Raw genomic sequence first — 21,692 nt, forward strand, 5'->3', positions numbered from 1 at the left:
AAGAGCATGGGGGAAAGAAGAGAGAGGAGAGAGGAGGAGGAGGGAGGAGGAGGAGGAGGAGGAGGAGGAGAGAGAAGGAGGAGGAAGGAGGATGAGGGAGAAGGAGAGGGAGAGGGTGGGTTGCAAGGTTGGAGGAGAGGGGAGGAGAAGTTGCAAGGTTAGGACATGCTTTTGGACGTGGAGTGCAAGGAAGCATGGACACTTAAGACAAATGCTTGGAATACCAAAGTAGACTCAACACAATGCCCCAAAGAGTGTGGGCTTCATTCCATTATGGGGTATTTATACAAGTTGGAGAGCTTCTCTCTCTGCATGTAGGAATTGTAACACAAAGTTGTAACACAAAGTTGTATCACAAAGTTGTAACACAAAGTTGTAACACATTCTCTTTCTACATGTAGAAGTTGTATCACAAAGTTGTATCACAAAGTTGTAACACAAAGTTGTAACACAAAGTTGTAGCACAAAGTTGTATCACAAAGTTGTAACACAAAGTTGTATCACAAAGTTGTAACACAAAGTTGTATCACATTCTCTTTCTACATAAGTTCATGTTGGCACAGAGTCAGCATACTCCCGGATCCATTTTATTACCCATCCTCGGGTTATGGCTTATTGCGATTTCAAAATTGGGATGCCATGTGCGTAATCCAATGGTTGTTTAGCTTGTGACATGCGAGTCATTCCTGCTGTAATGCTTTTGCACCATACAATTTGTAGTTTGTAGTCAAGAAGCTTATCTCCTCTTAAGGAGGGGTAGACAGCTATGAATTTCAGAGGGGATCTCATTGCTAAGGTTGCAGACTCTACCATCGAATCTTCTTGGGAAGAGGTTTGGCGGGGGTCTCATTGTTGAGGCTGGCATTTCTTGCTATCTTGCATACATGTTGGATGCAATTACACCCGTATCATTGAGCTTGTAGATAATTAGTATGCAAGTCTGATATTTTTGCATATAGGAGACGGTTGTGATGTTTGGCGGGGGTCTCATTGCGGAGGCTGTAGACTCTTTTGCCAATTCATCTTGAGTTTTGGCATAGCTTCGTGTATTGCTTGTGAATTCATTGCATGCTTTGAGAGTATGGAATGAAAGTGTGTGATACCATTATTGACGCAATCTATTATGTGCCTATGCAAAATCATGTGAGTGCATGTGATGTGTCTAACTATATGCTCATTTGTGGGATTTAATAGGGAAACTAAGACTCAATCATCCCTAATACGAAATCGATTAGGTATTCCTACATCTGCAAAAACGTGCATATGCCAGTGAGTGTGCGTGTAACAATCTAGTGAAAATTATATGTGCAAAAACGTGCATATGCTAGTGAGTGCTCGTGATACAATCTAATCCTAACTAAGGAAGACTTGGTTTCCCAAATCTTCATTTTTGTCGGGGATGGCTTGCGTGTTGATGTAGTAGCGCTTCAATCGGCTCCCGTTTACTGTTGTGTTGAATTGGACTCCATCCAATGTTTCTAGCAGCACAACTCCGATGGGATTCATCTTTCGTACTCGGTATGGTCCTTGACCTAGATACTTTAGTTTCCCCTTGTGTACTTTGGCATTGTATAACAGGACTAAGTCGCCTTCCTTGATGTCTTTAGCTTTCAAATTTCTATCAAACCATGCCTTTCTTCTACGTTTTTCTGTTGTCATGGCATGGTAGGTGACTAGTCTTGTCTCTATATGCTTCTCCAACTGATAGAGCCTTTCTTTCAAGGATTCATGGTCACCCACGTGTTCCTGTACTGCGATGCATAGACTTAATATTACAAATTCGAGTGGGACCACAGCTTCAAGGCCGTACACCAATTAAAAAGGTGTGTTCCTTGTACTGACCTTGAATGTGGTTCTGTATGCCCATAAGGCTACAATTAGTTTCTTTGCCCAATCAGAACACTGTGGTTCTACTATTTTGGTGAGGATAATGCATATTATTTTGTTTGTGGATTCTGCTAGTCCATTCCCTTGGGGGTTAGTAGGGTGTGCTTTTTCTATGGATTACCATGAAGCGAGACAAGAGTTCTTGGATTACCTCATTGACAAAATGTGTGCCTCTATCCGACACAATTTCAATGGGGCATCTGAATCGGGTGATCACATTTTCGTATAAGAATCTTGCTGTGCTACTGGCATCTGCCTTTCTGACTGCTTTAGCTTCAGCCCATTTTGTAAAGTAATCAGTGGCCACAATGATGTAGCGTGCCTGTGTTCCTTTTGTTGCTGGATGTATGGGACCCACATAGTCACTTCCCCATTTTTCAAATGGTTTTTGTGCAACAATTGGTGTTAGGGGATTGAAGTCTTTGTGTTGTGGTTTAATAGTCTGTTGGCATACATCACAGCCTTTTACATATTCATAGGCATTTGCCCATAGTGTTGGCCACCAATAGCCTGCGAGGAGAACTTTTCTTACTGTGGCTTCCCCTTGGAAGTGTCCTCCTGCAATGCCTTCATGGACTTCACTCAGGATTGGCATGATCTCATTACACATCTTCTTAAGATCTGGTCCTTGCCCATCTTGTATAGTTGTCTTGTAGTGAGTTGATAGGGTGCAGCCTTTAGAATCAATTTTCTGGCATCTACTACTTTCATGTCAGGGGGTTGTCTTCCTGCCATCAAGTACCCAATGATATCTCTGCACCATTCTGGAACAGCATATATTTGAAATAGTGTTGCATCTAGTAAGTCATCTTCTACTCCAGTGGCTTCTTCTCCTGACTTGACTCGAGACATGTGATCGGCAATGTAGTGTTGGGCACCTTTGCGGACCACTATTTTGAAGTTGAATTCTTGAAGCAAGAGGAGCCATCTAGTTATTCTTCCTGTGGTACATGGATGGTTCACAAGATAAAGTAATGCTTGATGGTCAGTGTACAAGACAAAATCATTTGCCAATAGATAGTGCCGAAATTACACTATACACCCTCGCTAGGGCTTCTCTTTTTGTGGTTGTATAGTTGATCTCTGCATCATTGAGTTGTCGACTGGCGAAGTAGAAGGGGTAGTCTTTCTTATGTTCACCAGGTTGACAAAGCACACTCCTAGTTGCATACTTAGATCCATCAGTATGAACATGAAAATCAATATCCCAATTGGGAGATATAAGGATGGGTGCTGTGATTAGGCGCCACTTTAAAAGCTCAAAGGCTTGGTTGCACTCTTCGGTCCATAAGAACTCCTCTAATTATTTGTAAAAAGGTCTAGCTATCATGGCATACTGCAATATAAATCTTCTATAATAGTCGGCATGTCCCATAAAGACATGTACACCTTTGGAATTTGTAGGAGGTGGCAATTCCATGATGATTTTGATTTTTTCCATGTCAATTGCAATCCCATGTTGAGAGACTATGTGTCCCAAAACAACTCCGTGGGTGACCATGAACTGGCATTTTGTTGGATTTAGGGAGATGCCATACTCCTTGCATTTGATTAGTACTTCTTCTAGACATTTGAAGTGGTCCTGTTTGTTTGAATCGATGCACAAATCATCCAAGAACACCTGTAAAAACTTATTCAAAAATGACCTGAAAGCTATGAACATGACTCGCTAGAATGTGGCCGGGGCATTATAAAGGCCAAATGGCATGACTCTATATGCAAAAATACCCCATTCTATAGTAGATGCTATTTTTGATTGGTCTTGAGGAGCAATTTGCACTTGGTTATAACCACCCAAGAAGCTATATATTTCGGATCATGCCACCTTTTCCAACATTGTTTATGTTAAGGGTAGGGGATACTGATCCCTAATTGTGCCGGATTCACATTTTTTAAGTTAATGCATCTGAGCTTCTTGTTGCGTTTAGGTACAATGACAATGGGTGAAACCCAATCAGTGTGCTCTATCTCGTAGATGAATCCGGCATCTAGGAGTTTTTCCAACTCGTCATAAACCATGGTGCCATATTTAGGATTTGTGCAATAAGGTCCACATACCTTAGGGTGAGCACCTTCCCTTATAGGTATCGTGTGTACTGCCACTTCTGGTGAAATTCCTTTCATCTCTTTGTATGACCATGCTAGGCAGTCACGGTATTCCATTAGGAGTTCTTTGAGTTTAGTTTCATCTTCTTGACGAAGCTGTTTCCCAATGAAAACCAATTTTTCTTCCTCCCCTTCAAGGGCGAGGTTTATTGTTTGTGTTTTTGCTAGTCCCTCATAGATTGGAGTTTCTCCAATGCTATCGGTTTCTTGAACTTCATATTCTTTGAGTGGTCTTGGCATTGCTATTGGCGCACTGCCACTTGTATAATTCTTGAAGTATTCTGGCACTTCTCGAAGATCGGCCTCTGATGGGGTTGAACTAGCCTGCCATGTGTCATGTGTACTGGGTGGCATAGTTGCATTTATTAATTTGTTAGGCTCTTCTTTTCTTTCTTTTTCTGAAGTCTCTTGATCAAGCTTCATTCGCACATGTGGCTTATATTTCCGAAACTTCTTACCTTGGGAACTGTGGGGTAACTTTTCCACAGGTAAGGTGTTTCCAAGTAAGGGTTCATTTGCTACGCATATGCCTTCCAGTCCCTCAAGGGACCATTCAAGAGGTGGTGGCTCTGATTTTGAGGGAGTTGACTTTGCAAGGTACAATTCGAGAATCCTTGTTTGGACTCGTTTAAATTCATTAAAGTGCTCGGCCTTGGCTTTTCTATAATTTCCTCCTTCAACTTTCTTGCGAGATCTTCTACTGTTATTCAACTGTGGAGGTTTAACTTTTGGGAGCTCGACTGCCATTAGGGCATGCAGAATGGCTAAGTCATTATCAAAGATTTGATCTTCAATTTCAGCATTTGCAGCCTCTGTTTCAAGGTCCTAAGGAAAATCTGAGTCATCATTGGTATGGGTACCTTCTTTGGGTTCATTATCCCATTTGAGGTTAGCCATAAAGAATGGCATCTCTAGATCGATTGGTTCTTCATGTTGGAGTGGAGGATCTACCTGTAGTGCATTAGCATCTATCTGTGAGAAGATGGGGTCTAATGAATGGTAGTTGTCGATGGTTGCCAATGTTTGTATCTAGTTATTGACATTGCTTTGTGAGTCACCTGCTATGGCATGCTGTTGCAAGGGAGCTGATTTGCTTGAGATTGTTGTTGAAGATGTGTCATCCAATGCTCTAGGCACAATTGGTTTAATAGCTCATGTCCCCACATTCACCCTGACTGCAGTGTCTCGATTCTGGATTGTCAGTCTATCAGTTCCCCAATCATGGAGGACTGATGCTTCCCATAACCAAGGATGTCCCAGTAAGATTTGATAGGATTTTTCTGGGAGATCCAAGATTGTGAATTGAAGGGAAAAGCGAACATCTGCGATCTTTCTGGACACGCCATTCACTATTCCCAAGGGCTTAGCTCATGAATCATTGGCAAGGCATATGTTGAAATTAGCCTTTTGCATTGGTGGGAGACCCCATTCTTTGTAGAGCTCTTTTGATAGGACATTCTTACCTGCTCCACCATCCACTATGGCTTGGACTTCATTATATGCCTTATGGATCAAAGGCACAAGAATGTTGCGTATGTCATCTCTCTCACCCATCCGCATAGGGATATCTTCAATGTCGTTCATAGGTGGAGGGGGATTTGCGAGTTCAATCCATCCTTTGAAACTCTCCCAGAGATTGGGACAGTTCTGTAGGAGGATTCCGATGGGAATTGACACAGGGCAACTCAGGATGCTAGATAGTGCGGCTCCTTCAAGTTGACGTGGCAGTACATTTTGTTGTGGAGTTTATTGTTGGAACAAAGGCTCGAGTATAGTATCAATACTTTGTGGGGCCAAGTCATGCATTGGGTCTTGAGCTTGTTTCTCAACCTCAAATTGAGCTTGTTCATTTTGGACCCATTGTTGAAGTACCTGAAAACGAGCCTTCTCCACCTCTGCATTCGGGTATGGAGCTTCTTTTATTTGAGGCTCGGGAGTTGATGTGGATGAGCTCGGCTGCTCATTACTTGGCAGAGGTGGAGGCACTTGTGCTTTCTTTTCCAGAAGTTGCTTTGGTTGGATTGGAATGTTAGGGTCCTTGGTGGCCTCTTTCTGTTGGCGTGTAATTACATTGACAGGTTGTGACTTTACACTTGCCGGACCCAGACTTTGATGGTCCACCCCAATGATGCCGATGGGGACGTCAGGCTTAACCTCTATTTGTTCTAGGATCTTAGTTTTCATGGGACAATCCATGCACGCATGTCCTATGCCACAATCTCTGCAAAGTGGTTGGAAAGTAGCTGGGCTACCACGATGAGGGCACTCTGCGATTCGGTGATTTTCTCCACAACTGTAGCACTTGATTGGTGCTCGAAATGTGTTGGGTCATACTTGATTTGCATAAACTGGTATTAGACCCTCTGCACCTTCTACATAGTACATTGGGTACTCTGCTTCATACTCAAATAACAAGTCTACTTTCTCGGATTGTAATTGATGTATTGGAACTACCTGAGGAGCAGGATTTGGTGCTCTTGGATATGGTCATGGATTCGGATTCCTGAGTAGTTGTGGGACTTGTGTTCGAACAGGAACAAGATTTAGCCTCGGAGTTGGGGGCGCTTGTGCAAGTGCCGGTGCTTGTATACTAGCATGGGTGCCGCTTGGTACTATGGAGGTCGAGGCGGGTTGTTGCGCATGTTGAAGATGCAACTATTCTCATCATGGCCACTGACGATGCAGATATGGCACCACAACCTTGGCGGTGGATTTGCTTGTGCAGTGATCCTGGCTCTAAGGACTGGGCACTCATTTGCTGTATGATTTGCCATGCAATGTGGACACCATACATTTTCTCGCCGTGGATATGTTTGAGTTGGTGGCCGAGACAAGTGAAGTTTTTAATCCATGGCCTGCATCATATCTTCTTTCAGCTTCAAGGTCATGGCCTCTAGGCAATCTTCATTTGATTTTTGGTCAATGGACTTGGATTTGCCTTTTTTGGAGTGCTTATCTCGGGTACTAGATCTGCCATTATCACTGCTAGTGTCTGAGTCAGTCATGCCATCCTCGATGTCAATGGCTGCCGCATGAGCAGCACTGAATGTTTCATAGCTGCTTATCTTTTTCATATCCTTTCGGATTTTCTTTCTTAGACCTACTATGAACCATGCCATGAGGTACTTTGCATCTAGGCGTGGGTCACATTTGGCAATTAATCTCTTCATCTTTCCCAGGTATGTGCGTACATCTTCTCTGAGTCAGTCATGCCATCCTCGATGTCAATGGCTGCCGCATGAGCAGCACTGAATGTTTCATAGCTGCTTATCTTTTTCATATCCTTTCGGATTTTCTTTCTTAGACCTACTATGAACCATGCCATGAGGTACTTTGCATCTAGGCATGGGTCACATTTGGCAATTAATCTCTTCATCTTTCCCAAGTATGTGCGTACATCTTCTCTCCGACCTTGTTCGATCTTGCTGAGTTGGAGAGCGGGATCATCTTGTAGCCTCTTCGTTTGAAAGCGTCATTTGAATTCGGTTTAAAGTAGGTCCCATGTGGCACGTTCTTCCACGACGAGAAGGTCTAGGTACCATTCTGACGCTTCATCAGTTAAGGCCATTGGAAACCAAGCCACCTTGGTTTCATGGGATTGATCGCCACCTGCTCGACATGCGGCATCAAGATGCTGGAGGAATCGGGCTGGGTCTCCCCTACCATTATATTTGGTAAGTTCCAGTTTTCCCAAGGGGCGTCGGCCTTGATTGTTGTTATTTCGTCGATTGAAGAAGTTGTCAGCCTCTGCATTGAGCTCGATATCCCCATCCTTGTCATGATGGAATCCAGCCATGTTGGGGCGTGGAGGAGTTAAAGGGAGGAGTTGAATCTTTGGGGGGGATTCGGGGTAGAGTGGTAGGGGCAGGTGTTACAGCGGAGTTATATGTTGATGTGGCGAGCGTTGGAGTCGAAGGCGTTGGCCAGAATGTAGCTGCATGTAGATTGTGCGAGATTTGCCAAGGGTGTCTCTGCCACAAGTGCGGGTGTGGATGTAGCTTTGTTAGGAGGGTTAGAGTGGTGTTAGTTTGTGTAGGGACCGTCATGCTAATAATGTGTCTAAGATTGTCCTACGTGTGTAGGGAAATGTGCTGGTGCAGATAGATCGTTAATCGGAGGTCGTGGCGTGAAGATATGAGTGAATTTGTGCGAAACAGGGCCCACACGGGGGCGCGAATGAGCGAGTGCTAGGGATGTCGAAATGGTGTGAAAATGATTAGAGAAATACCCCGTAGCGTGGTGTTTCCGTGTGTTAAATTTGGGTTCAAACGGGATTCAATTGGGTCCCAAACGGATGAGTTACGAGGAGTTAATGTAGGGGTAAAATTGACCTTGGGGGGGGTCCTAAAGGTGGTGTGAATGGACTTGAATTCCAACTGAGGGGTTGGAACCAAGTTAATCCACTTAGGTTAACTAACTTAGTTGTCTAGTTAGATGCCTAATAGTTAGTCTAACCTAACCTAGTTAATGTTAAACTGAGCACAGTTAGTGCAACTAACTGAGTTAGGGTAACTAACTAACAGTTATACTAACTGAGCTAAGGTTAAAACTAACCTAATGTAGGTTAATACTAACCTAACTGAATGCACTAACTACAGTTAGTGACTAACTGAAGGTTAGTTATATAACCTCAGGTAAACTAAACCGAGGTTAGACTAATCGAACCTTAATGGGATTAACCTAACCTAGGTTAGGCAACTCCGAGGGTTAGGTTAGGGTTTCTTAAATTAAAAAAAACACAGTTGGGGGGGGGCACTCCCGACGACGATGCGGCAAGGGGGGGTGTTTTGAGGGCGGTGGGGGGAAGAGGGGAGGGGGCGAGGGGGGATAGGAGAGGGGGGCGAGGCGGCGGGCAGGGGGTGAGGGCGAGGGGTGAGAGGAGAGGGGGCAGCGGGTGGGGGTGGCGGGCGGGGTGAGAGGAGAGGGGGCAGGGAGAGGGGCGGCGGAGGGGCGATGGGTGGGGAGCAGCGGGCGTGCGGGGCACAGGTGCGGACGGTGGCATAGGGGCGAGCGACGGGGTGGGGCAGGTTGGCGGCGGGGTTGTAGGGCACGGGCGGGCGGGTGTTGGCATGTCACCGCGAGAGCGTCACATGGCGAGGCGGCTCTGCGGGGCGACTGGGGGTGGGGGGGTTACAGAGAGGGGGAGGGGGTGGTAGAGAGAGGGGGGGGAGAGAGAAGAGGGAGGGGGATGGTAGAGGGGGGGAAGGAGGGGGAGGGCGAGAGAATGAGAGAGAGAGTGAGAGAGAGTAGAGACAGAGAGAGACAAGAGAGAGAGTGAGAGAGACACAAAGAGAGAGAGAGAGAGAGAGAGAGAGAGAGAGAGAGAGAGAGAGAGAGAGAGAGAGAGAGAGAGTGTGTGTGTGTAAGAGAAAGAGAGAGTGGGGGATGGTAGAGAGAGGAGAGAGAAAAGAGAGAGGGGGGATTGTAGAGAGAGGGGGCGTAAGGGGGGGGAGAGAGAGAGAGAGAGAGAGAGAATGAGAGAGAAAGAGAGAGAGGGGGGGAGGGAAAGAGAGAGATAGAGAGAGAAAGGGGGAGGGATAGAGAGAGAGTGAAAGGGGGAGGTGGTGGGGGTGGTGGAAATGGAGGGGGAGGGGGAGGGGGAGATGGAGGGGCGAGGGGGGAGGGGGTGGTGGAGATGGAGGGGGGAGGGGAAAGAGAGAGAGAGAGAGAGAAAGGGGGAGGGAAAGAGGGAGGGGGAGGGGGAGATGGAGATGGAGGGGGAGGGGGGAGGGGGTGGTGAAGATGGAGGCGGGAGGGGGTGGGGGTGGTGGAAAGGGAGGGGGGAGGGGGAGGTGGAGATGGAGGGGGAGGGGGGAGGGGGTGGTGGAAATGGAGGGGGGAGGGGGAGGGCGTGGTGGAGATGGAGGGGGAAGGGGAGGTGAAAATGGAAGGGGGAGGGGGTGGTGGAAATGGAGGGGGGAGGGGGAGCGGGAGGTGGAGATGGAGGGGGGAAGGGGGAGGTGGAGATGGAGATGGAGATAGAGATGGAGGGGGAGGTGAAAATGGAGATGGAGGGGGGGGGGGGAGGGGGTGGTGGAGATGGAGGGGGAGAGGGGGAGGGGGTGGTGGATATGGAGGGGGGAGGGGGAGGGGGGGTGGAAATGGAGGGGGAGGGGGGGGGGGAATTGGAAATGGAGGGGGGAGGGGGTGGTGGAAATGGAGGGGGGAGATGGAGGGGGAAGGGGGAGAGGATGGTGGAAATGGAGGGGGAGGTGGAAATGGAGGGGGAAGAGGGAGGCGGAGGTGGAAATGGGAGGGGGGAGGGGAGGGGGGAGGGGGAGGGGGAGGTGGAAATGGGAGGGGGGAGGGGGAGGGGGGAGGTGGAAATGGGAGGGGGGAGGGGGAGGGGGGGAGGTGGAAATGGGAAGAAATAAAAAACTTGACTGACAAATCGAAAGGGAAGGAGAGGTGGTCACCTGAACGCTCTCCAAGTCTTTCTTGATGTAACGGGATTGTTGAGGAACAATGGACGGTGGGTGGAAGGCTGGGTTATCACTGGGAGATGGGCTCGAAGTCACTTACAATGTGAGGATGGAAGTAAGGTGGTGGTCGATGTCTTGCGTAGGGCTCGAAATGAAGAAGAGAATGGAGGCAAAAAGTGAAAGAAGAAGATCAAGTGCTTCTATTGCAACAAGGCAGGGCACAAGCAGAATGAGTACCGAAAGAAGATTGCAAATGAGAATGGAGTAAAGAAAGAGTCCAACAACAGCGCGCAGGCAGTACCAATAGAGTTGTTTGTAGCAATTGAGGAGATTTTCATGGAGGCAGTTCATGTACTTGCAGATGAACCTTAGATTATTAACAGTGGTGCATCGTGCCACATGACCAGTCGGAAGGATTGGTATACTTCTCTACAGCCGGTAGGGAATGACATCCTCATAGCAATCGGCAATGATGCAAGATGTCCAGCAAAAGGAAAAGGTACAATTGCTCTCAAGTTAGATGGAGTTGTAAAACAGTTGTTCAATTTTCTTTATGATATTAAGAGGAACTTGTTGTCCATTTCTGCGATCACGGATCAGGACCTCAAAGTTCAATTCGATAAGAATGGTGCACAGATTTTGGATCTTCAAGGGAAAGTCGTTGGTAAAGGTACATAGTGCAACAACATCTACGAACTCTCACCTTTCAGTGCTCGAGTGGATGTGAAGAACACTAAGCTGTGGCATGAGAGGTTTGGTCATCTAAACCTTAGTTCTTTAAAGGAGATTGTTGGCTCTTTCCTACTGCTTTCGTAGGAAGAGCTGGGTTCTCTCATTATGCAGGGTTCCGAGGCTTTTTGTCACCTATAGATATACTAGGGTTGTCGATTGTAGTATTCATGTAGCTCAGGACCTCGAGTCGCGTTCCGATAAGAGATGTAGGCTTAAGTGTAGTAAGCAAACAAAGTGCATGCATGTGTAAAAGGAATGTAAATCATCTTTGTTGAGGTAATGGAGGCTTTCGCCTTCATTGGGGATTGTAGGGTTTAGGAGGAGTTTAAGGATTAGAAGGAGGTTCCAGGGTTAGAAGGAGGTTCCAGGGTTCAGAAGGAGTTCTAGGGTTTAGAAGGAGTCCAGAGTTAGGAGGAGGTTCCAAGGTTCAGGGTAGAGTACATGCTCTCTCTCTCTCTCTCTCCCCCCCTCTCCCAGTGAATTGAACTAGCACGAAAACTAGGGTGTAGTTGTCCATCGTAGATGGCGCGCAGAGATCTTCCATGTCATCGCATCATCTTGCGACACGTCATCGTGTCGGTCGAGCTTGCGTTGTGATTTACCATGTGATCGCACGCACCGCGCCATCTTGCAACATGTCATTTGCACTGCCCACTACGAGACGACATCAGCACAGAGGAGCGCACACTGTAGCCACTTCACTCTAGAAGGAGCTCGCACTTGCACCATGTCACATCACTCCATGCGTGCTCAGTCTACCAATCTACCAGTTTGGACTTTGTATGGAACCATGTCAGTCTGCCACTATAGTTTGCTACCATTTTGAGTCGCACGACGTCACCATGTGTCTTTGTGTCTTTGCCAAGTGTCCACGTTGTCGAACCCGAACCTCCACAACACTACACGTGAGCCCGAGCATTTATTCCCTCTGCCTTCTATACTGGTTGCATGCTGGCTGCCATCCTCGCTGATTGGGCTTCGCAACGTTTGATGTCGCCACGTGTGCTTTGCCCATCGGTTTGATGCCACGCTTTACTGCCACGTAATACGTGCCATCCTCGATCACGTGCCAGCTATTATGGCTCAGCCACTCTGTCTGCCTTTGTAGTTCACTGATTCAGCGAGACTCGCGAATGCATCACTCGCCCCTCTGTATGTATACTCGCTCCTTTGCATCTGAATCCATAGTGGCCACGGAGGGACTCGTGCCACATGCGCCTTCTGCCGCAACTCACAGTCTAGGACCTGTGGAATCTCTGTTGCTCTTCTTACACTGGCACTCCTCGAACCTCTTCCACGCTCCTCCGAAGCTCCCACGAACCTCCATTTTCCTCTTTCCAAGCCTCTAAATCTCCCCACATTGAAACCTCTCCTTAAAGAATAGTATAGATAACAACACTAGCAGCAAAAACCGGCTGCTCCAGTTTATGGCAACAAAAAGCATGGAACAACTATTCGCCTACAACAATCCAAGGGTCTGCAATAGACCACCAATGGGCAACGACATTGGCAACAAACAAAGACAAAGGGACTAAATATATATAGTGGAGTGACCATTCGCTAACATTCACAACATTGGAATAAAGCTTTGGATGCGCAAATGTAAGGCAGGCCAAATGAACACCGTTCAGCCTTGTTTTTAAAATTACACTTAAGGAGTTTCAATAGGAGGCAATGCCAATAACATAGAGGGGGGGATGTGTGCGCGCCCGACTATCTATTTGAAATTGAGCAAGGAGCAGACGGCTGAACTCCACTGATTTATTAGCGTTGAGATCTTGGGCGGGCATGGGGAGCTCCACGTCTGGAGGAAAGGAAGATACAGCCACAGATGTTCGCGATAATCATGGCGAAGAGATGAGCCAAGTTGGGCTTTTCTCAGAGGGCGAGAAAGTTTTGGCATACCATGGTCCACTCATCTACGAGGCCAAGGTTGGTTTTCTTGCGTTTCACAGATTGTCGAACCTAAAGAACGCAGCTCAGCATCAAGCCAACGCTTAGAAAATTTCCGCTAAAAAACTCTAGAAGGACATTCAAGGTATCGGGAATATATGCGAAGCATGTCATTTCGTAGTCATGTGAAATCAGCTTCTGTTAAAAAATACCTTTTCCTGAAGCTCCACATCGAAGAAATTCTGGAATACTACAAAAAGGGCTTGGACTAGGCTTTCACAATAGCAGACTTATCTCAGAAACAGGACGCCACTATCGATGCCTAGTACTGAAGGATATTACATAGGCTCCTACGTTGTAGTTGTTCCGAAAGATTGCAAAAAAGTATTGAACCTGGCTTTCACACTAGCAGATTTATCCAAACAGGCAGAAACAGGATGCTGCGATTATGTATAGAGCTGCAGCTTGTATTCACAACGTTGCACATCAGATACTATTATTAAATTTTAAGCGCTCTCTCTCTAAAGTGCTCAAAGTCGTGGGATGTAGGGAAAACTGTTTACCCCAAAACTTCAGCCAAGGGTTGGAGGTCACTGCCCCTCCCGTGAGCCCCCATATAAGGAGGACATAGATGCAGTAGAGGGGGATGGGACAAGACAACACCTGCCTTGAGTCCAGGCTGTATAGCCAGGTAGAGCTGCCAAATGGCAGCACAGTTTTGAAGGCATGAGAGCTTATTTATAGGCAACACCCCCCCTTACATAGGAGCTGGAGGCTTCTACGAGCCAGCCGACTCACTTGGTCAGCCTTGGAAGGCCCCCTGAGTATTGGTTGATAATCTTGTTGAAAAATAAAACAGAGCAGGATTTTCTTTTAGTACGAAATTTGCGTGCTGCCCTGTTGTTTTTGTGTGCAAGCTCAATGTGGCATTTTGTGAAGAACTCTTGCTGGTGATAAGTGCCCTGATGAGTCAACTTTTCCTTGCGCAGATTCAGAGGGCCGAACTTCGGAAAAAGGAATGGAAATTCTTCGTCCACTACCTTGTAAGTATTGGGCCTACCTTGGCTTCATGACACGTCTTACTATACCATGGATTTTCTGCTTCTCTCTCTTGGATTTGTAGAGCTGATATCAACATCTAGTTAGAGTCCTTGACATTATATTGTATATTTTCTTGAAGTGTATTCATATTTGTTAGAAGTTTTATTGTATCGAATTGCCTGGTGCCAATTTGGTCAAAATGCAGCGGAATATGTGACCAGAGAATGATATGCATGTGCAAACTGAGACAGCTCAAAAATGAATGCAAAGAGATGAGACTGCGCAGCAAATGTCAGGAAAAACTCTGCCTTACGACTGAGAAAACCTTCATGGGCCTGGTACAACTCCAGGGCAGAACTGTGCTGCTGGTCGACTGGAGTATGTGGTAGAACTGCACCTTAGGACTGCCCAACTCCCAAAACAAGTGTAGAAATACGCTAAGAAAGGACACAAATACTAGTTCTTCTGCGCATTCACATCACATAGAAGCCCTCACTCTCTAGTATACAGATAGGAGATGACTCTCTCTCTCTCTCTTTTTTGCAAAGAAAGGAAACTTCTATTTATGCTTGAAAAACTTCATACAAAACAGCAGCACCCGAAGGTGCTGAGCATGGAAAACCAGCCTGTTCCAGAGATACCCAGCTCACTGCCTAGGGAATCTCTGGTACAGGGGCTAACAGCCAGGTGGGGGGACTATAGAACTAGCGGAGTGAATATGTAGAAAACTCATGCAGACCAAGCCTTGCAGAAACGTGCATGCCTTGCGACAGTCGCCCTTGAGCCCGGGGTCCCATGCTTCCAAGTGGAGCACAGGGTGTAGATGATATCCTGCCAAATGGCATCGAAGGTAGCTGAGGGTGGAACCAGATGCTCACCCATCACCAGATTACAACGAGCAATCCAAATGTTCCACGTCATGATACTGGCTACTACCTTCCACATGCTATCCTCCAGAGGGGAATGAGGATCCAGGCTATCAGGAGGACTGCCTCACACGCTATCTGTCGGAGGGGAATGAGGATCCGGGCTATTAGGAGGGACCGCCTCATGGAGCCCTATCCTCTAAATGCTCTGACCTTGTATTTGGGAGACCTCATCAATTTGGAACGCGTGACCTCCCTCAGTCAACTAGGCCACCATCCCCCAAGTGTAGTCTCTTTGAAGGCTCTGCATGTGGGTCATAATCATGAGGGCTCCCATCCAGATCCTCACTGCCCTACGATAGCTCCAAAGGCAGTGAGGGATTGTCTCCAGAACTCCAGCAGAGCAACAATGACATTGCCTTTCCACTTGCATCTGCTCCAACCACGGGCCTATGGGCAAGCCTCCGTGGGCGGCCAACCAAAAGAAGTAGGAGATCTTCCTTGGCCGCAAACTGGACCATAGATGCATCCAAAACCTAGAACGGACCTCCTGGGGCACCCTCTGGGCCACCCAATGTCTCTCCCTCGAAGGGGTGCATGTCGAAGAGTCCATTTGAAGCCTCTTGCCAATCCGAGTGGTAGAGGAAAAAAAGGGTACCTCGTCCACCTGCTTGGTGAGGCCGATCTTGGAAGGCCAAAACCACTCTCCCGGATCCCATTGGACCTCCTTCAAGGGCCTACCATCCCAAAGCCAGAGGTGCCATCTGGGGGCATCCTCCTCTGGGATGTTGGGAGGATCAATGTGCCACTCCTTCCCCAATCGGCCCACAACTCTTATTGTCGGCCAATGAATCCCATCTAGACTCCCGTCCATCTGTGAGTCTCTCTCATTGAGTGCCTGAAGTAGGCCTCCAAGCCCTACACGGTAGAAACCAGCCTGCTTGCTGCCTCGCTGAATCATCATCATGAAGGGGACCTCAGTTCGAGAAAGCTGACCCAACCATCTATGTCCATCCACATGCGGAGTCTCTCCCACCAAGACTTAGGGATGGCTAGGTCAAACTCCCTCATCCGTTGACCTGCCCCTCGCGTATGCCTCGCGTATGCGCTATGGCTCCAAGCCTCTGCCTCCATGGGTAATTTGCTCTATTTGCCAAAGGAACAGGCCGGGCCATTGTCCCACTGTGCCCATCCAATGTGGGTCCGTTGTCCGAGCATATGTCCATCTTGATCCTTGATCTCTGGGTGCCAAATGAGGGGCTGACGCTCAAACTCCTCTATGCAACGGGACTGAGCTCGGATGAGGCCCCTTGCTAATCTCTGCCAGACTCTATGGAGGCTCTTTATCATGTGGGAACCCATCCTAGTAAGGGGGACCTTTGAGAAGTAGAGAAGCTTGCGCGTAACACTCTGCTGCTCTCTTGTAATATCAATACCCACTTGGCACCCGAGCTATCTCGCTGTTTGGTCTCGCGGTATCCAGCGGAAGCCAAAGGCACTCCCCCACTCTTGAATCTCCTGTGTCTCCTCATAGCCTGTGAAGAAACCGAATGATTTTGTCAAGTTGATCTGTGCACTCGAGGCTTCACAATAAATAGTCAGGGCTACCCGGACTCTCTCCAAGCTCACTGTGGTGCCCTCTACATACAAGGCTGTGTCGTCTGCAAACTCAAAATCCAACAGCTCCTTCTCATGTCTGATTGGGAGCCTCAACCCTATGAGGCCCGCCACCTGCGATCTCAAGTGGTAGCCCAATGCCTCCGCCACACAAAGGAAAATAAAGTGAGGTAGGGGACAGCCCTCACCCATGTGTCTACCTATAAGCATCTGACTAGAGCTCCCCGTATAGAGCGCAGAGACTCCTCTAATCCATTTGTTTGAGAAACCCAACCTCTACATAGTGCCCTCTAGGAAAGACCACTTCACCTTCTCAAAATCCAAGAGAGGGATGGCCAAAGGTTGTGACTCCTCCCTGGCCCAATCCCAAAACGTGAAAATGTTGTCTAGGATGCTGCGCCCCTGTACAAAGCCAGTCTATGTATCATGGATGATGTCGGTGAGATGAGGCTGCAACCACAAACGCAAGACCTTAGCAAGGATCTTGTATGCGGTTTCTGGCAGGGTGATTGGTCTCTATTGCCAGATGTCTAACCTATCTCCTCCTTTCGGGATCAAACAAATCCACCCTCTACTCAGGACTGAGGAAGGGAACCGGTGTCGAAGATCTATTGGCAGCTTGAGCGGAAAGGACTGGCAATGATCTCCTAGAAGTTACGAAAGAAGGCCAGAGTCAAGCCATCTTCGCCAGGACACTTGTGGGTTGGAAGCGCTTTAAGGGCTTCCCAAAGCTCCTCATCTGTGAAAGGCTCCTCCAGTCTCCTGCACAATTCCCTTGAGACTACTGTTGGAACATGGTCCCAATCTAACTCAGTCCCAAACTAACTCACGGGCCACAAGGCAAGTTGGAGTCACTCTCTCCACCTGAAAGAGCTAGCTGTAGAAATCCGTGGTCAGTTCTAGAATCTCCTTGGGATCAGTGTGTAAGATGCCTTGTGGATCTCGTAATCGTTGTAGCTGCATGCTTGCTGATGGAGGTCCAGTGGTATAAAAGAACTGCTTCGTCATCCTATCCCCCTGTTGAACCTAGCGGGCTCAGGTGGAGTGGTAGGAAAACTCAGCCCGTTGAACCTCCGTGTTCTGGATCTCAAGGCGCGCACTCTCATCTCTATCACTAAGCCATTGGGATCCTGGGTCCTATTCTTCGAGCCTCTATGGAGGCGAGGTCTCATCGCAGGTGCACGCTCGCTCTTCTGAAGGGCCATCCTTTGTCTAAGGGCGTGAGATTGCAACTCCTCGTCGCTCCTCTGAAGTCAGGGTACTGACTCTGGCTGTTGCCAAATCTCTGCAATAAGCAACTGAATCTCCTCATCCTGCAGTAGGTCCTGTGGAATGTGGATCCCCTTTTGGGGAAGACCACGGCGGGGCTGCTCTAGGTATAATACTGTTGGAGAGTGGTATGACATTGTGGTGCTTGCTAGAATCCTTGTAGAGCCACCTCTGTGGAGTGCCCGGTCCCCAACGTAGAAGCGATCCAGCCTCTCAAGCAATCCATCATGTCGCCTTTGGCCGAATGAGAAGAGAAGGCTGCTAGGTATCCTGCTGAAATCTGGCTCTCTCCACGGGTCTCTGCCATTGATTGTGAAGATGAACTGCTCCCATGTGCTCCGCTCTGCTGTTGGCGTCTTGGAAAAGGAGGCACCCCCCTGCTTGTCCTCCCCAAACTCCAGGTTGTTGAAGTCTCCTCCAACGATCCAGGAGTCAACATCTACTAGACACTCTATCAGCCTCCTCCAAAAAGCCAGACGGTGCTATTACGCTAGGGCATACACATTTAGGATCCCAATCCTGGACTCTTCCTTCTTGACTCCCATCCAAACTACCCGCCCTGGGATAAGCTCACCTTGATCGTACACCTTTGGGGCCATTGCCTGGGAGACCAAGATGCATACCCCTCTGCTTAGTCCTACGACAGGAGACCACACCTTCGGGCCTCTCCTTGGAAGAAGGTGATGGCATTGTCGGATGTCTAATGTTGAGAAATTGTGCTCCTGTATCAAAAGGAAGTCCACTGCTCGCCCTACCATTGCCCTCTGTAACTCCCGCCAAAGGGTCAGGTACTGCGGCTGATTATGTGCACGGTCGTGGAGCCTGTGCACGTTCCTACTGAATATGGTCCAACTGATGAGGACGGGGAAGCAGAAAACAATTCTCTCCTGTGGGTGGGTGCCTGTTCCAGAAAAATTGCCTTTTGTGACTTTGAGGGGGGTTTGGAGGGTGAGTAGTCTGTGTCTGTGCGACGGCATACCAAGGTGGACATTGGCTCTATGCCGATCTTCTGTGCCCACTGCAACATGAAGGGGATGTCCACTCCGAACATCTCAGCACACTTTTGGAGTGGCTAGTAGTGTGCCGGATCAATCCTTGCCTCGGGTGGCAATTTGATAACCCCTACTATCAATCCATAGATCGGCTTTTCCCGTGTGAAGCTCAACTGAAAATTCACTTCAACACCATGGGTGTGCCATAGATCTAGTCCCTGTGGACCCATCCAATCTTCCATCATGCATGAGATCTGATCTCCCATCATAGCATCAAATACCCGTGGGGTCCACTTCTCCAACCCTGTGGAGGCAAACTGGAATTGCCAAACTGTATGTATTTGGGAGCCCACTACTCTGATCGAACCCCCTTTTTGGGGCTGCAAGATCACGAGTGTCACCTCCAGTGGTAGAGGGTAAGAGTCCGAGATCTCCAGGTAATTCCAGGCCCGTAATCTCCAAAAGTTCATATGGAGAGCTGAAGTTTGGGAGTTGGTGATCGAGAGACGGGCCCCTTCCCACAAAATCCCACCTGGAATGGGAGGACTGAGAAGGGAGGGATACATGACGCGGATGTGCCCTTGCCTACAGGTAGGGGAGTCGAGGTAGGTCTGATAGGGGGGTGGAAGGGGGGTTGGAGAAGCTGCTATGGAGGGGTTGGGTGGGGCGGAGGGAGGGGGGCAAGTGGTGAGGATGAGCATAGCACGAGTGGCGAGGGGGGGAGGAAGGGGAGGGCGAGGAGAGACTAGGAAGCGGAGGGGGACAAAGTCGTGCCCTTGCCTACAGGTAGGGGAGCCGAGGCAGGTCCGATAGGGGGTGGAAGGGGGGTTGGAGAAGCTACTATGGAGGGATTGGGAGGTGCGGAGGGAGGGAGGGGTGAGGGGAGGGGGGTAGGTGGTGAGGATGACCATAGCACGAGTGGCGAGGGGGGGAGGAAGGGGAGGGCGAGGAGAGGGAGAGGGGTTCGAAGGGGAGGGGGCGGGAGCGAATAGGGGCAGTCATAGGCCCGCCTTGCTGACCAGGCACACCTAGGCTCTGCATCCTCTTCTCCTCAACCGTTGTCAAGCTACCCTCCGCAGCTTTCACCATTGCAACGTCAGGATCTCTTGAGACGCACTGCTAATGCAAGGCTGACTATGGTTGTTGGGCCTTCGCTAAGGGAGGATCACCTAGCTGAACTGTGACCCTTGCTGTTGGGGGGGAGAGGTCTCCAACCAAGGGCTCCGGCAATTGCTCCTCTGCGGGTGCTCCTCGTTGCTCTCTCTCTCTCTCTCTCTCTCCCCCCCCCTTCGTCTAGCCCGTTGCCTACGGCGCTTTTGAGCCACTTTGCTTCTTTTCTTTTTCTTTTTGCCCACCTGGGTTCACTCTCCCTCTGAAGGTGTCACTTAGGGGGTTTGAGACTCTGTTGCTCTTGCGTGGGGGGGTGCTGGGCCCTGGCTTGTTGACTTTGCTTGTCCTGCGGGGTTGGGGGGGAGGAGTCCGTCCTTGACCACGAGGGCAGTTTTGGGCTAAATGGCCCATCTGCCTGCAACAAAGACATGGCCTGGTAGACTGGAGATCTCCACTCTTTGACGAAGTGTACCCCCCCTCGAGGGTCTTGAGGAGGATCAACTCTGGGACTCTCAACCACCAATCTGATCTTGGGGACCTTGTCGTCTGCTTCCATTGATGCTGCCGAATCTGGCGGGGACTCTACCGTGCCAAATGCTCTATCAATGGAGGGAAGGATGGCTTTGTATTCCTTCAGAAGCCCCGGGAAGCGGAGTATCACTGGGAATTTGGGAACATGATGTGTCGTGTCCATGCCCTCCACTGTAAAGCCATGGTACCAAGGGAAACGGTACACTAGATGCGGGCCAAGGAGGATGGGGCTCTGCTCCACAAGTGTCAAGGCGATAACAGGAGAGCTCAGCTGGAGGAGGAAGATGCCTCTTCCGTTGATGATGACCTTTTGGATGTGGTCTCCTTCTAGTGCCAAGCTCGCCTAGTTCCGCTCTCACTTGTCTCCTTGTGGGAGTGAGGCCCATAATTCTACCCACAACTACCTTGTCCTAAAGTGACTAGATTGCATGTTGGAGAAAGGATAACCTTAACTGCTATGGGATTGGAGGGTGCTGCTAGGATAACCTTAACTGCTATGGGATTGGAGGGTGCTGCCATAGAGCCCCTTTGGCCAGACCAAGGGTGACCACCAATATTTTCTTTCTTCGAACAAGCACACAAACTCCCGCTGTGAGGAAGGGAAAAAAGAACAAAGAGCCACTTGGACAGTGGGCAGGGAAGCTGCCTCACCCCAAGAAAGGCTAGGGAGAGCCCTCGAAGAAAGAGGCGCCTCAAAGAAGCCCCTGTTACCCAAACCCGAACATTGCCAAGGTCGGAGGGTGAGACGAGAAAGTGCTGAATGGCTGCAAAGGGGGCCTTTGAAAAGGAAACGAGAGTAGAGAGGAGGAGGGAACAAGAGAGGAGGGCGGGGAGGGAAGTGGAGCAAAAGGGTGAGAAGGAGGCAGGGGGGAGACGGGGAAGGAGGCGGAGGGAGGGGTGGAGAAAGGGGGCGGAAAAGGGGAAGGAGGCGGGGAGGAAGTGGAAGGGAAGGAGGCTGAAGGGGAGAAGGGAAAGAGGCGGAGAAGGGGGAGAGATGAGGCAGAGGGGGAGGCGGGGAAGGAGGTTGGGAGGGAGGCGGAGGCGGTGGCGGGATGGAGGCAAGTGGAGGGCAGAGTAGAGGCAGAGGAGGAAGCGGAGCAAAATAGTTGATCCCCAGAAACTGTTGTTCCTAGAAACCGATGCAAGTGGCATTGCGGTAGGAGCAGTTCTCCTTCAAGAGGGAAGGCCAGTAGCCTTTGAAAGCAAGAAGCTTTCTCCCTCTCAAA

The 21,692-nt window shown here is 49.0% G+C and overlaps 1 protein-coding gene across 1 annotated transcript in view; it reads left to right on the forward strand.

The window, feature by feature from the left end:
• The first annotated feature begins 12,733 nt into the window (after positions 1-12,733).
• LOC147901480 (MRG family protein) overlaps positions 12,734-21,692 on the forward strand; it is a 74,028-nt gene continuing 65,069 nt past the window's right edge. Inside the window, exons 1-2 of the mRNA XM_087374764.1 lie at positions 12,734-13,079; positions 14,030-14,083. Of these exons, the coding sequence (XP_087230890.1) occupies positions 12,936-13,079; positions 14,030-14,083 (198 nt within the window). The 5' untranslated portion in view covers positions 12,734-12,935. The remainder of the gene's footprint in view (positions 13,080-14,029; positions 14,084-21,692) is intronic.

Source organism: Dipteris shenzhenensis, chromosome 5 (genome assembly GCF_047967505.1).
Source record: "Dipteris shenzhenensis isolate YYH24624 ecotype China chromosome 5, Dip_SZ_1.0, whole genome shotgun sequence".
In the NCBI taxonomy this organism is placed as follows: domain Eukaryota; kingdom Viridiplantae; phylum Streptophyta; class Polypodiopsida; order Gleicheniales; family Dipteridaceae; genus Dipteris; species Dipteris shenzhenensis.